This window comes from Lynx rufus, unplaced genomic scaffold (genome assembly GCF_022079265.1).
Source record: "Lynx rufus isolate CCGP_SWC_20201006 ecotype Redwood Valley unplaced genomic scaffold, mLynRuf1.p SCAF_3, whole genome shotgun sequence".
NCBI classification, from domain to species: domain Eukaryota; kingdom Metazoa; phylum Chordata; class Mammalia; order Carnivora; family Felidae; genus Lynx; species Lynx rufus.
In genome coordinates, this window is record NW_025814845.1 from 185,379,440 (window position 1) to 185,393,692 (window position 14,253).

Below are 14,253 nucleotides of genomic sequence, written 5' to 3' on the forward strand. Positions count from 1 at the left end.
AGTTACAGATTTTGCTCTCTGTTTGGGTGCCGTCCTTCCGTGGGAGTGGCAGGCCAGGCGTATTCTGACTTCCGTTGCTCGTGTCTGTCCTCCCTGCAGGTGCCAGAGTGACATTGACGAATGCGCTGCCAGCCCCTGCCGCAACGGAGCCCTCTGCGAGAACACGCACGGCTCCTACCACTGTAACTGCAGCCACGACTATAGGGGGAAGCACTGTGAGGACGCTGCCCCCAATCAGTACGTGTCCACGCCGTGGAACATCGGACTGGCTGAAGGAATAGGAATTCTCGTCTTTGTAACCGGCATATTCTTACTGGCGGTGGTGTTCGTCCTCTGCCGCAAGATGATGAGTCGGAAGAAGAAGCACCAGGCCGAACCTGAAGACAAGCACTTGGGACCAACCACAGCTTTCTTGCAGAGACCATATTTCGATTCAAAGCTAAATAAGAACATTTACTCCGACATCCCACCCCAGGTGCCCGTCCGTCCTATATCCTACACTCCAAGCATTCCAAGTGACTCCAGGAACAACCTTGACCGCAATTCCTTTGAGGGATCTGCTATCCCAGAGCATCCTGAATTCAGCACCTTTAACCCCGAGTCTGTGCACGGACACCGGAAGGCAGTGGCCGTCTGCAGCGTGGCCCCGAACTTGCCTCCCCCACCACCTTCCAACTCCCCTTCTGACAGCGACTCCATACAAAAGCCCAGCTGGGACTTCGACTATGATAGTAAGAGCGGTTTTTTCCATCTGAGTAAAATGTCACTAAGCTCAACAGTGACCTTGTAAATGCTGCCAGAGATTCTGGTGGCTCCATTCGCAATGTGGGGAGCCTCTGGCAGTGACAGATAGGCTCAGCCTCTGAAGACCTTTAGTAGGATTTGAAAAACCTTCCGGGGCTGAGCGCTGTGGCTGTGATGTTACGTTAATCAAGGAATTGAGTCTAGTCCTGTTCGTATTAATATTCAGAAGAGAGCATTCCATTATTGTAATGGATATAGGTTCTCAAGTATGATTCTGAGGGCTTTTTATGACAAATTAGGAAGGGCATTTGCATGGTAGGATTTTTTTAAATATGGTCAAAAGTGGTGGCCTGACTTGTCTTTTGATGCTTTAAAAATGCTATATACCTCTTTAAAGGGTTTTTGTGCGTGTGAGTTTTGAGAGGGCACAAATCAGCACGGGGCAGAGAGAACAGCGGGGCTTGCGCTCACCTGATGTGGGGCTGGGACTCACGAACGGTGAGATCGTGATCTGAACGGAGGTCAGATGCTGACCCCGCTGTCCACCCAGGCGCCCCTAAAAGGAAGTTCTAATGCCCGTGTCGACTAATGGTCTCCACAAGCGGGTTCATTGGGAATTTCCGTTCTGTGAATCTGCAAGGATACTTGCAGGGGTTCTGTTTTTCAGATGCTTCTCCTTTTTCCAGTCGTTCCCATATGAAGTCCATGTCGGGCGGGCTTCTGGCGTTACCTGCTGGGAGCGAGCATTCAGCAGTGACCGCGCCGGAGGCCTTGCCCTCACGGAGCTCACTGTTGTCCTCTCTTGCTTTCAGCTAAAGTAGTGGATCTCGATCCCTGTCTCTCCAAGAAACCTCTGGAGGAGAAGCCTTCGCATCCGTACAGTGCCCGGGAGAGCCTGTCGGAGGTGCAGTCGCTCAGCAGCTTCCAGTCGGAGTCGTGTGACGACAATGGTGAGTAAGTCGTTCGGAAACGCCGTGGCTGGCAGCGCGGGCTGGTATGTGCAACCTCGTAGGTAGGTGCGCCAGGTGCCCCTGTTGAGTCCCCGACTGTGGCCAGGTTCCACTCGGGACTACTGGTGACCTGGACCTCGCACGGCTTGCATGAACGCCTGCAGGGGACCGTAGTTAAAACCTCCTTCACGGGCGGACAGGAGCCGCTTGTCAGAAATGGGGAGGAACACCTGCCTCACTGAAAGATCTTTCCTGATTGGCTCGCTTCATATAGGCCTTTTTTCCACGACAGTAAATGTTTTTAGAGGTTTTGTGGGCTGGAAAAAAAAAAAAAAAAAAACAAAGCACGCTGTTAGCAACTTAATCTTGAGCGCGGCCCCCGCACCCTTCACGCTCGCACCCCCGGGAGGAGCCCGATGGGGTGGTTGGAAACGTTCTGTTCCAGCAGCACCTTTGGGATTACAAGGTTCTATTCATCTCTTCCCCCCGACTCCCCTGCGGCCCAGCTCCCGCTTGGATCAGAGCGCACTGACTGAGAGCACAGTTTAAGAGATTGCTAGTAAGTTTGATTCTATTTCTGATGAAGAAAGTTTGACAGTGGGATCTTCGGATTTCCCTAGGTGAATTGTGTTACCAGCTTCACCACGGTAACACTTGCCAGTAGAGAAAATTGCCAGTATTCAGTAACAAAATCGTTGTTAGTGGAAATTTTTGAATGTCAGAATTCGTACGTTTGACTAATTTTTTTCCTGCATAAAAACGTAATGTGTTTAAACATTTCAAATACAGGTGGAAAGAAATGACCCCACTAATTATTCTTTGATTGTTTCTAAACCCAGAGTAATAGGGTTCATAACATGTTGTGGAGTCCTTTTCCAGACTAAAGATGGCCATAAGCATCCTCCATTCATTTCTGACTTCTAGCGTGTTCTGTGTGATATCAGGTACAGTGTCTGTTCCTCAGAGACAGAGTGTATGAACCTAGCTTTGCTTATCAAACCAACGACAACGGGATAGAATTCTTTCCATCATTAGGCTTAATCTTTAAAACATTAGTGTTGCCAGTTTATGTAGATTATGTTGTTCATAAATACATTTCAGAGTTTTGTCATATTTTGCTAATCCCCTTCCTTGCTTTTAATACCTCCTAAATACTTTTAATAAAGTATGGTCACATTAGCTATGAGTTAATTGCCAGAAAACAGTGTGAGAGCCAGGAGTGTTTGCATTTTAATCCTTAACATAATTGTAATCATTATCAGTCACAAAGACCGTATTAAGAATCTCTGCTTAAATTCTAAGGCTCTTCTAACACGTTCCCACAAATGTTGTGGCTTAAAACAAGATAAATGTATTCTCTTATCGTTCCATAGTTTAGAAATCCAACACAGGTCAGTAGGCTAACGTCAGGGTGCCTTTACTGGGGGCTCGAGAGGACAGTCTGTTTCCTCACCTTTTCTAGCTCCTAGAGGCCACGTTCTTCTCCCTGGCCATGCTTCTGTAGTCCTAGCTCCCTCAAACTGCAGCCGGGAGAGTTTCTGCCCTTTTAAGGACCTTTGTGGAGAATACAGTGGGCTCATATAGGCCATTCGGGAAAATCTTCCCAAGGTCTTTAATCACACCAGCAAAGTCAGGGACGGTAACTCATTCACAGGCTCGTGGGATTAGATGGGGACATCTTGGAGGGCCGTCATTGTGTCTGCCACACACACACACACACACACGTTTATCTTGGCATCCACGCTTTCACACAATCTGATACACAAACGAAAAGGGAATTTACCTAGGAAACAGCCAAGCAGACAGTTTGCATTTCTCTGCTAGTATGTTAGCTCCTCAGCTGTTAGCCTGTCTGCAAAAAGAGATAAGTAATTTGGAGTGGGCGTACACAGAACAGAGTTAAAGCCAGTTTTGTGCTTATATTACACATTTTGTTGTATTACGTAATGCTCAATTTTTCTGGGAATGTATGAATTCATTAAAAAAACCCCAGAAAATTGGCTTAGCAAGTATTTTACTATTTAAATCTGAACGCTTTTGCCCTGAGATGTTCACATAAGGATTGTTTTGTCAATGACTAGATCCCTAAGTCAGAAAACTTAGAGCAACAAAATTGCTTCAATTGTGGTATAATGTGGTTACCTTATTTGATGAATAATACGTAGCCTGGTTAGAAAAATGTCTAAGATCTATCACAGCAAGAGCATACGAGTCATGCATAATTATGTGTTCTGTTAAAGTATTCACTTTGTGTTTTTACATTAGGAGGTAGAAATTGTGTAATATCAAGGAATCCTATTTAATGCATTGTTTTCTAACTGAAGGTTTTCCTAATTTACTCCTTTTGTACCTTTTTACAAGCTTCCATAGTGACTGTCATACACCTTGTCAACGCTGTAGTTGACACGGTGAATGAAGAAGGTATAGTCACAGTGTGTGTGTTGTGTTTGTGTATAGCGACCGCTACTAGACTAGTGTGCTTTCGCCCATTGTGGTGTCTTAAAAACCATTCGTGGTTTTGGGGGGGTTGGGTATGTGTGTGCAGGTGTGTGTATATGCCCATAAATACTCTAACGTATGTTATGTCTTTGTGACTTTTGGCCCCTCGTGGTGAATCTATATAGATATCAGAAGTGACCCCTCAATCTTGACAACTTGAGTTTTTTAGATCCTTTTCGCAGGAATACCACTAAGACACAGCTTATATAATTACCTAAAACTGACTCTTCACGTCTGAATTTTCCATGGCAGAAAATAATTATTTGCATGATATGGTTTAGTGAAAGTTCATCTGAAGCTTTATCTCTCTGTTCAAAAGAAAGGGCATTGATCACCACCTAAAATTACTTAAAGTCTGCCCTTTATTAGTGCACTGAAGTCTGAGTCATCCCATGTAACTTGCACAAGCTAGTAGTTTTTAAACTGCAGATCAGAGCATCTAGAGGTGATGATCACCGAGAGGGCTTGTTTAAAAGCCTCATTGTTGGGCGCTGAGAATTCTCCTTTCTAACACATTCTCCATTCATTCTGATGCTACTGGTCTAAGGATCCTACTCTGAGAACTGCAGCAATAGACGATCCAGAGTGCATGAAGCACAGGGGAATCTTCCTTGCTAGGAGATGTTTTCAGGACGGAGCTGACGAGGATAGTTTTGTGCCAGACGTGATGGGGCAGGCCGGATGGGGGGTTTTGGTGGTATCCATGAATCCTACACACACCTTCCTGACAACAGGTGCTGTGTCTTTACCTGGTGAAGCAGAAAGTAGTGACGGAGTTTTAAAAAGCAGAACCTAAAACAGTTCTTTCATTGGATCTCCTTCATTGCAAAATATATCTTGGCATATCTAAGAAATGGTATTTGAAGTTGAATGCTAGCTTCAATGTCAAGAATTGAGTGCCGGTGGAGTAAACACGTTGTCGGTCTTCTCTTTGAAAAGAAATTGCTACATTTTTAGGAGACTTAAAAAAAAATTCTCTAGGTACGCATTGCCTAAAATACGAGCTGATTCGTTTTTTAGTTCATTTCAGCTTTTGATTTAAATTCCTAGAAGAAAGCCATCAGTCACATCCTCTTTGTTCCAAATGATGAAATGGGTGTTCAGGAACAGTGTAGAATGCATAGGAAGCATTGGTTTTGTTTAGAACAGCACCGAAGTGGCCCTGTTTCTACCGTGATTACTACTTTTCAATAATAAGAATCCTGCCAATAGCTAAGAGTTAGGGCTTGACCTACATTCTCCGATCTAATCCTCATAGTGAAGGGATTTCCACTCCCCTTTCAAAGAGAAAAACCTGAAGCTTAGCCAGGGTAAGCACCCTGCCCAGGGCCACGTGCGCTGCCTTCGAGCTTGAGTTTTGGGGGTGGGGACCAGAGTAAGTGCAGCCGGAGGCCTCCCGGGAGAGGTGAACTATGTCAGTGTGTAAGTCCCACTCGGAACAGGCACGATTTGAAGGGAGTTTCTTCTAGTGATTCACGGGCACCTGGGTTTGTGAATTCGTCTGTAGGTAATGTACACGTGAGGGCTGGCAAAGTGTCTCTTCTATAGTGTTAGATGTGTTTGGATTGGGTCACGGGATCCCTCAGTATCATGGTGTCGTTGAAGCTCCTTATCGAGTTACACTTGATGAGAGCCTATAGACTTGACTTCTTCCTAACCGAATCGTGTGCCTTCAGGTTCAGATTGCCAGAAAAAATGGAAAAGGAGGTAAACTCATGTTTGGATTTCCTGGCAGAGTTCATCAGTGTCTTCCTCCCCTGCCCTGCCCCATTTCATTTGTGCTACGTGCATTTCTCGAGCATTTGGAATTCTCCTAGAGGATGGCTTAAAGGCACGATACATGGCTGACTGGGCCTTGATGAACAGTTTGTATTGTATTGTGTACTTACCTTTATTGCCTTTCAGCCGGCTTTCTGTTTTAATTATGAATGTTTTCTTTTCTCTCTACTCTGCCTCCAAAAGAGTCTTTGGCTGCTCCTGACCTCAGCAAATCAAGAGGTGACTGATGCATGCCAGTTGTTCATTGGTACTCACTCAACAAAACTGGTCAAGATCTGACCCCAGGGCCCGCCTCGCTTCACTTGTCTGCTCCGCGGGTGCCGCCCTTACTAAGTGCAGGGCTGTTTGTGCGCTTCATTGAAACGTGTACTGCCTTGCCTGCCTGGCAGAGGAGTTCAGCAATCCTCGGGGAGGGGGGCATCCCCCACTGGGGAGGTTTCTGAAAAGAAGAGTGAACCTTTTAAAGTGATCCTTAGGCCTTGTGAAAGTAACAAAACTGACTGTTGTAATCTATCAAAGATGGGGTTCTGGTTTTCAGCGCTTGATTGCATTTTGCTTGATTTGAAGGCATGCTTTGGTACCTAGATTAACCTAATTCGGCGTTTTTCTTAGGGCTGAGCACCGTGCAGTCTCTAATATAAAGTTCATTATATGATTGTAGAGGAAATTGGTTTTTTAAATTTTACCATGTTTCAAATCACCTTGGCTCTTCTAAAGAGTTGCTTAGGGTTTTTTGAAGGCCTACACTTACTTACTGGTGTCCCGAGCCTGAACTAAGGGAGCAGTCGGTTCTCTGTGACCAGGAAAGCGGAAGGGCTGACTGGAATCGCGTGTGCAAGAGTGCACGTAACCTAGACGCTAGCACACCGCTTCTCTTCAGCCTCGTGTCGCTTCCTCGAACGTTAGGTACTTACAGGAAGCTCTGAGGCCCCATTTTGAGGCAGAGCTTTGGGTCACTGGGTAGCAGGGAGGCCCTCAAAGCGAAGATACTGCCTTTGCACGTTGAAAAAGAGCTCAGTGTAACAGACGCTGGGGGAGAAAAGACACTGAAATCTGTTTTCTTGTCTACCAAGGGTATCACTGGGATACGTCGGATTGGATGCCGAGTGTTCCTCTGCCGGATATACAAGAATTCCCCAATTATGAGGTTATCGATGAGCAGACCCCCCTGTACTCGGCAGATCCGAATGCCATCGATACGGACTATTACCCTGGAGGTTACGACATTGAGAGTGACTTTCCCCCTCCCCCGGAAGACTTCCCTGTGCCAGACGAACTGCCCCCCTTACCTCCGGAGTTCAGCGATCAGTTCGAATCCATTCACCCTCCGAGAGACATGCCCGCTGCTGGTAGTCTGGGTTCTTCATCGAGAAGCCGGCAGAGGTTCCACTTGAATCAGTATCTGCCCCACTTCTACCCCGTCGATCTGTCTGAACCTCAAAAGACAGGCACTGGTGACAACGGTCCGTGTAGAGAACCCTATGCCCCCTGCCCTCCAGGGTATCCAAGAAACTTTGAAGCCCCCACCGTAGAGAACATGCCCCTGTCTGTGTTCCCCTCCACGGCTTCCTGCTCTGATGTGTCGGCGTGCTGTGAAGTGGAGTCTGAGGTCATGATGAGTGACTATGAGAGCGGAGACGACGGCCACTTCGAAGAGGTGACAGTGCCTCCGCTGGGTGCGCAGCAACACACGCAGGTCTGACGCCCCGACTCCCCCCAAAGTGCCTGGACTTGAACGAGCCCGAGATCGTTCCGTAAACGATCTTCTGCTTCGTTTTCTGCAGAAGTGCTTAAGCGCTTTTTTTTTTTTGGCGAGCTGGGGTGGGCATGGCCGCACGGAGTCACGCACCGCCTGGCGTGGTGGCCATTCCCAGCGTCCCAACCTACTGTAATTGGGTGACAGGTCCGTTTCTGAACATCTTTTTTGCATTTTACATCCGTCTGTTAAAAATAATGAAACGAAAATCAGTCCTTTCATCTTGTTAGCATGATTCATGTATTTATAGAGATTTGATTATTTTAATTTCCCTTTTTTTTGTAAATGTTTTGTACAGATTTGATTTTTCATAGTTTTAACTAGATTTTCAAGACCTTTTGTGCATTTGTTTTTGACCGAATTTTGGTGGTGTTAGTGTCATTACCTAGCACCCTGATTTTTCAGTGTAACCAGGGTTTCATTATATGTCCTTTTCCATTGAGGTATGACATTTCATGAAGACATTGCAATATAGTCCTTCGTTTCTAGCTGTACATAGGATGAGGAAAGATTGTATACATGAACATGTCTTAAATGGGTGACTGTATTTTAGAACTATAAACATTTTTCATTATTGGAAAGTGTAATGGGGACCTTCCGCATACCTGTTTAGAACCAAAACCATCATGACACAGTTTTTATAGTGTCTGTATATTTGTGATGCGATGGTCTTGTAAAGGTTTTTACTGAAAACTACCATTAGCCAGTCTTTCTTACTGACAATAAATTATTAATAAAATATTTGAGCTTTACTGCCTGTTTTTCCTATTTATGCTTTTGTTTGGGAGTCAGTTAACGAACTGACAGGGACGGATGGATGAAAAGACAAAACCACATTGGCTTTTGGTGGCCCTGACCCTGCCCAACCAGGCTGTACCTACAGATGTAGCCGCTAGGTGGCAGTACATGGCTACTCGAGCCCGCTCCGAAATCCAGGTATAACTATAAAACCACACCCTTTTTACGTATTTGCCAACTACAAGAAAGATTTCCTTTATGCATTTCTTTCACTAGTTAATGGTTATAATTTAAATGCTTCTATGGTCTTCACCTAGGACATCTATCAGAAACAGTCTTCCAGGGGCGCCTGGGTGGCGCAGTCGGTGAAGCGTCCGACTTCAGCCAGGTCACGATCTCACGGTCCGTGAGTTCGAGCCCCGCGTCAGGCTCTGGGCTGATGGCTCAGAGCCTGGAACCTGTTTCCGATTCTGTGTCTCCCTCTCTCTCTGCCCCTCCCCCGTTCATGCTGTGTCTCTCTCTGTCCCAAAAATAAATAAACGTTGAAAAAAAAAATTAAAAAAAAAAAAAAAAAAGAAACAGTCTTCCATGTGTATTTTATAACAGCGAAATCCATCCATCCAGCAAATACCGTGTGCCAACCACTGTGATATGAACGACAAAGAATCAAGCTTTCTTAGAACTTTAGAAAGATACTTTTTCCCTTTAAGTAAATGCCTCATTTTATCAAATGATACATATATATGTATATGTATAAACAAAAGAGCTAAAATAGGTATAATTGAACAAACAGCAAACTCAGACCCTCTGCTGTAACCACTTACAATCCCCAGCTGTTTTTCTCATTTTCCTGTTCATGTGTTAGGGTCTGTATATTGTTCCGAGAGTCACTAGTATTTTTTAGGAATCGCTTATCGAGTGTGATGTTTGCGTAAGGCCATGTAACCTAAAAAACCCCCACTGAGTTACACCATAATTTTTGGATTAATCCACGAACACGCTTTTCATTGTTTTGGCGATGTCAATATTCACTGCTGAGCCAAGCGGTCTAGGAGGTTCATTTCCATTTACTTTGCTACTTTTTCTGAAACAGGTGCCTTCATTTTTTTTTACTTTGTGACTATTTCATGAATTTACCCAAAACACATTTCTTTTGGTCACCTACCATAGGTTATTCTACATGAAAAGACAAAAATTCCCTACCTTGTCTTTTCCCTGTCATGGCGCATGCAGAAGCTGGTCCCACTTTTAAGGTATAGGCAGCATGAGGGAGGAGGCTGCTTGAACCCAGAGGGGCCGGCCGCCTGAGGTGATGCCCAGGTGATGCGTGGGCTCCTCCCAGCCGCCCGGAGGGCTCACAAGGTCAACATCTGGGTGCACCGGAGCTTTGGGAGAGAGAACTCCGGGTAATCCTGCTCGCTCTCCTCTTCCTGTGAATTTGTTGCTGTGGAAAATAAAAGTCTAGTCAAGAACCGGATCTTCATAAAATCGGCTTTCATTTCGATTCGATTGTCAGTGACCTCCTATAAAGGTAACTGTGAGGTTTGTGGGCGGCCAGACCCGGAAAACTCCCCCCCCCCCCCCCCACGCCTGTTCGCTGCCTCCGGTCTTTCCCACCCTCGCCCAGCCCACTGAATCTGCTCAGTAACTTTCTCAAGGTCAATGTGGGCCGCTCCCTTGCAGACCAGCATTGGGTGTACTTTCTGATTGCTCCTCCTCAGAGGCATTAGGTTCAATTGCAGTTAGTGGGCCGGCTGAGACAGAGTTGTTTGTCGGAATTTAATTCCCTCACTAACAGTTTACTGCCTCTACTGCAAATGGGATGAGCCACTTGAAAAGAATGACAAGTATTTTCTTTCCCAAGAAAACCTGTTTGTGTGAACACTTAGGCAACGAATGCACTTGTCCCCGTGCTATACGAAAGCGTGACCCTGGAAGAAGCTATGTTCTCAAATGATGCTAGACAGAAAACGTGTAATATTTGGACCAAATAGATCTTAGAGCTACGAGTGCAGGGTCTCTAGGAGGGAGGACACATAGGAACTCAGTGATTCTGAACCAGAGCTGTTATAAGAGAGTCTTAAAAACTGAGAACAGGGGCGCCTGGGTGGCGCAGTCGGTTAAGCGTCCGACTTCAGCCAGGTCACGATCTCGCGGTCCGTGAGTTCGAGCCCCGCGTCGGGCTCTGGGCTGATGGCTCAGAGCCTGGAGCCTGTTTCCGATTCTGTGTCTCCCTCTCTCTCTGCCCCTCCCCCGTTCATGCTCTGTCTCTCTCTGTCCCAAAAATAAAAATAAATGTTGAAAAAAAATTAAAAAAAAAAAAAACTGAGAACAAACTGAGGGCTGATGGGAGGGAGGGGAGGGTGGGTGATGGGTATTGAAGAGGGCATCTTTGGGGATGAGCACCGGGTGTTGTATGGAAATCAATCTGACAATAAGTTTCATATATTAAAATAAAAAATACATCCTATACAATTAAAATGGAAAAATAAACCAGAGCTGTTAGCCAGTTGCCTCAGGGGTAAAAAGAAATTCTCAGGGCACCTGGGTGATTCAGTCCTTTAGCGTCTGACTCTTGATTTCAGCTCAGGTTGTGAGATCGAGCCCCGTCGGGCTTCGAGCTAGGCATGGAGCCTGCTTAAGATTCTCTTTCTCCCTCTCCCCCCGACCCCCCAGCTCTCTGCCTTCTCTCTCTCAAAAATAAATTCTCAAAATGTCTAATGATGATTGCTTCAGTTCATTTCACTATTCAAAACCTAACAGTTTTCGGATAAGGGGACGGTACGGGAAGAGGCACAAATCATCCACCCAGAGGGAGGGTCAACCTCCTCGTGCCTGTTAGGGCACAGCTCCACTTTCTTGCCAACTTGGGAATATTAGCCCACCTGCAAATGAGGACTGCAAAGGTTTTTCAGAGATGCTCTTGCGGCTTCCATTTTTAAGTATTTACTTCAAATGAGTATTTTCCTCTCCTTTCAAGGGTAATTCTACTTTAAATAGATGCTTTAAGTTAGGGTGGAACAAAATAAAATTTCATGCATAATTTCAATTAAGCCAAATGTTTACAATGCACAAAGGTTGAGGGCACCTGGGTGGCTCAGTTGGTGAAAGCATCCGATTCTTGGTTTTGGCTCGGGTCCTGGTTTCACAGTTCGTGGGATCGAGCCCCCTGTCAGGCTCTTCACCGACAGCACTGAGCCTGCTTGGGATTCTCTCCCTCTCTGCCCCTTCCCCACTCACGCTCTCTGGGTCTCTCTCGAATTTCTTTAAAAAACGCACAAAGTTTCTCCAACTAAAAAGCTCCTACCAGATTGAAAGTGTTCTTAAGAATCATCTCAAAGGTTGCGTTTTCACTTCTAATGGGGAACTTCACAAATTTGAAATTCACAAATTCACAAATTCACAAAATTGAAATTTACCCTCAGGTCAGTGAAAACCATGGTCTTACCTTTAATTTCTGGGCCATAGTTTCGAGTCACGCCGTGGTTCTGGAGATGGCCTCGCGATGAATGACAGACCTAGGTTGGTTCTCTACTAGATTAACGACAGCAACGAACACTGGGGTCAGCGAGCCGCGCTTTGTCGTGTGACGTTTGGCTCCGTAATCCTTGGCAACCATCACGTCTGGGAGCGTCTCTTACCGGTGCCGTTGATGTTAGAGAAACAGACATTTGTCCATGACGACAAAGCAGGCAAGCGGTAAAGCCCCATTTGACCTTGGGGGGGTCTGACACCAGAGTTTATCCTGGTCACCAAGACCGCTGGCCGCCACACCCGGCAGATGCCTGGCTTCCTCAGGTGGGGCCTCCGTGACTGCGCTGGCCGACAGTCCCCACCCCTGCCTAGAGAGCTGTGCGACCTTCAGGTGGAGTTGAACCTGCTGACCGGAGGGCTCTTTTTTAAAGCCATGGGCCCTCAGGGTACACTTGTAAATTCCCGTGCCTTCAGGCATCAGTGGGAGGTGGAGACTGCTGGCTTTTGACCACAGACCTCAGGCGGAAAGTGTTCCCTGTCACTTACTAGCTGTATGACATTAACCAACTGCTTAACTGAAAAGGAGGTGTGGCTAATAAGTGTCCCCCAGGAATTACGTGGAATGCACACTAACCGTCTGGACGAGTGTTCTTAGGAGAGCTCATTCCATGCCAAACATTCTGCAATTGGTAACTCCTCGAATCCGTCCAGGGACCCCCCCCCTCCTTATTATCGCCCCACTTTCCCGATCAGGAAACCCAGGCGTAACCTAACTTTCCGAATGTCACGCCGAAGATCAGGGTTGAGACTGAAATTCAAAGCCCTGACTCTGGTCTCCAAGCTGCTTCCCACAGACCTCCTTTCTGAACAGCGTGTCTGAGACGAACCAAATGGCAGACGGCAAAGCTCGGAACAAAGACGTTCACCAAATGCTTTCGTTGCCGTTACTGTTTCCTCCCTCGCCGCCATCCCTGTTTTCAAATTGGCATTTAATAGATGCCTTTTAAAACGTATCGTAGGCAAGTTTTCATTTTCTTGGTGCTACGATTCCAAGAAGCTTCCTGATCAGGTTGTTGTCACTGGACCAACCTCCTCCAATCCAGGGCAGCTTTGGTCTTCGGATCTTGGTTGTTTTTGCTAAATGCGTTCCACACGGGAGGATGTGTGACGTGGGTGCAGCCGAGTCACAAGGTGCCGCTTCTGCTGTTCCTTAACCCAAAAGTTGTTTCTGAGAATCCACTCCAGTCCGCCAATGCCAGAAGCATCAGGTTTGGATGATGAACAAGATCAAGTCCCGCCCCCTCCCCCCCCCCCCCCCCCGCCCCCGTCTTAGGAATGAGAGGAGAATGTTCAGGGTCAAGTTTACAGCTTCCTGTGTCTTGTTTTCCCACCTGCTGCATGTAACAAAAATATACTCTGCATTTACCTGGGGTCCAAATAGTAGTGCTTCCGGGGTCGGGTGCGTCTCTTCACTCACCGCCCCTCGTCTCCATTCATCCGTCTGTCCATCCAACCGTTCACTCATTCCTTCGTTCGTTCGTTCGTTCATTCACTCGGTTCAATTGATTTTCTCAGTTGCATTAATATTCGTTCAGTCCACCCTTTGCTGGCCCCTGGGCTCATAAAAGTGAGAACTCGCTTGTGAGCAATCATGTGACCTTCGGGAAAAAACTTCCAGTGTGGTCGAGGCTTGTGTGCCGATGCAGCAACATATTATTTAATAAAAACTGAACTATGAGGTGCTGCGCTCTTTGTCCCAACTCCGAAAACGCTCTAGAACAGGTCAGTGGCTGAAAGAAGAGTTAACACGCGTGGGGTCACGGGAAAGCAAAATCAGAAACGCTTCCTAGTTACTTACGAGTTCTCTACACGTTAACTCGAAACTCCAGAGGCGTGATCTCTGTCCTGTTCGTCTGTAGAACCTCAGCAGTGACAGTAACTGGGGGCCCAGGGGATCGGTTGTCGGTCATGAGCAGTGAAGGACGTCGCAGCGAACACGGCTTCTCCCCGGCGGGTCGCTGAGGCGCCAGTGCCTGGCGACAGGAACCGTGAGCGGCACGGCGGCCGGAGCCGGGTGGATGCGCCCCGACCCCGGCTGCAGATGTGAACGCGGCCACAGAGGTGGAAAGGGGAGCAACGGACCTGGGACACCGGGCTGTGTCACTGTGCCGTCACGAGTCACCCATGAAAGCATCTACGTGCAGGGAGCTCCGCTGACCGAGTGCCCTTCCCCGGCAGGCGGCCCACGCCGCTCGCGGCCATTGCCAATGCCGTTTTGGTTCGCGCGCCGAACCCTCGTGGACACACGATCGT

The 14,253-nt window shown here is 47.0% G+C and overlaps 1 protein-coding gene across 2 annotated transcripts in view; it reads left to right on the forward strand.

Moving 5' to 3' along the window:
• The window catches only part of FAT1 (FAT atypical cadherin 1), a 117,470-nt gene extending 109,564 nt beyond the window's left edge, over positions 1 to 7,906 (forward strand). Inside the window, exons 24-28 of one of the 2 annotated variants that reach the window (XM_047091661.1) lie at positions 100 to 731; positions 1,557 to 1,694; positions 4,056 to 4,115; positions 6,156 to 6,191; positions 7,046 to 7,906. In XM_047091661.1, the coding sequence (XP_046947617.1) occupies positions 100 to 731; positions 1,557 to 1,694; positions 4,056 to 4,115; positions 6,156 to 6,191; positions 7,046 to 7,674 (1,495 nt within the window). In that variant the 3' untranslated portion in view covers positions 7,675 to 7,906. The remainder of the gene's footprint in view (positions 1 to 99; positions 732 to 1,556; positions 1,695 to 4,055; positions 4,116 to 6,155; positions 6,192 to 7,045) is intronic. The other variant, XM_047091662.1, reaches the window with a different exon arrangement.
• Positions 7,907 to 14,253: the final 6,347 nt, after the last annotated feature.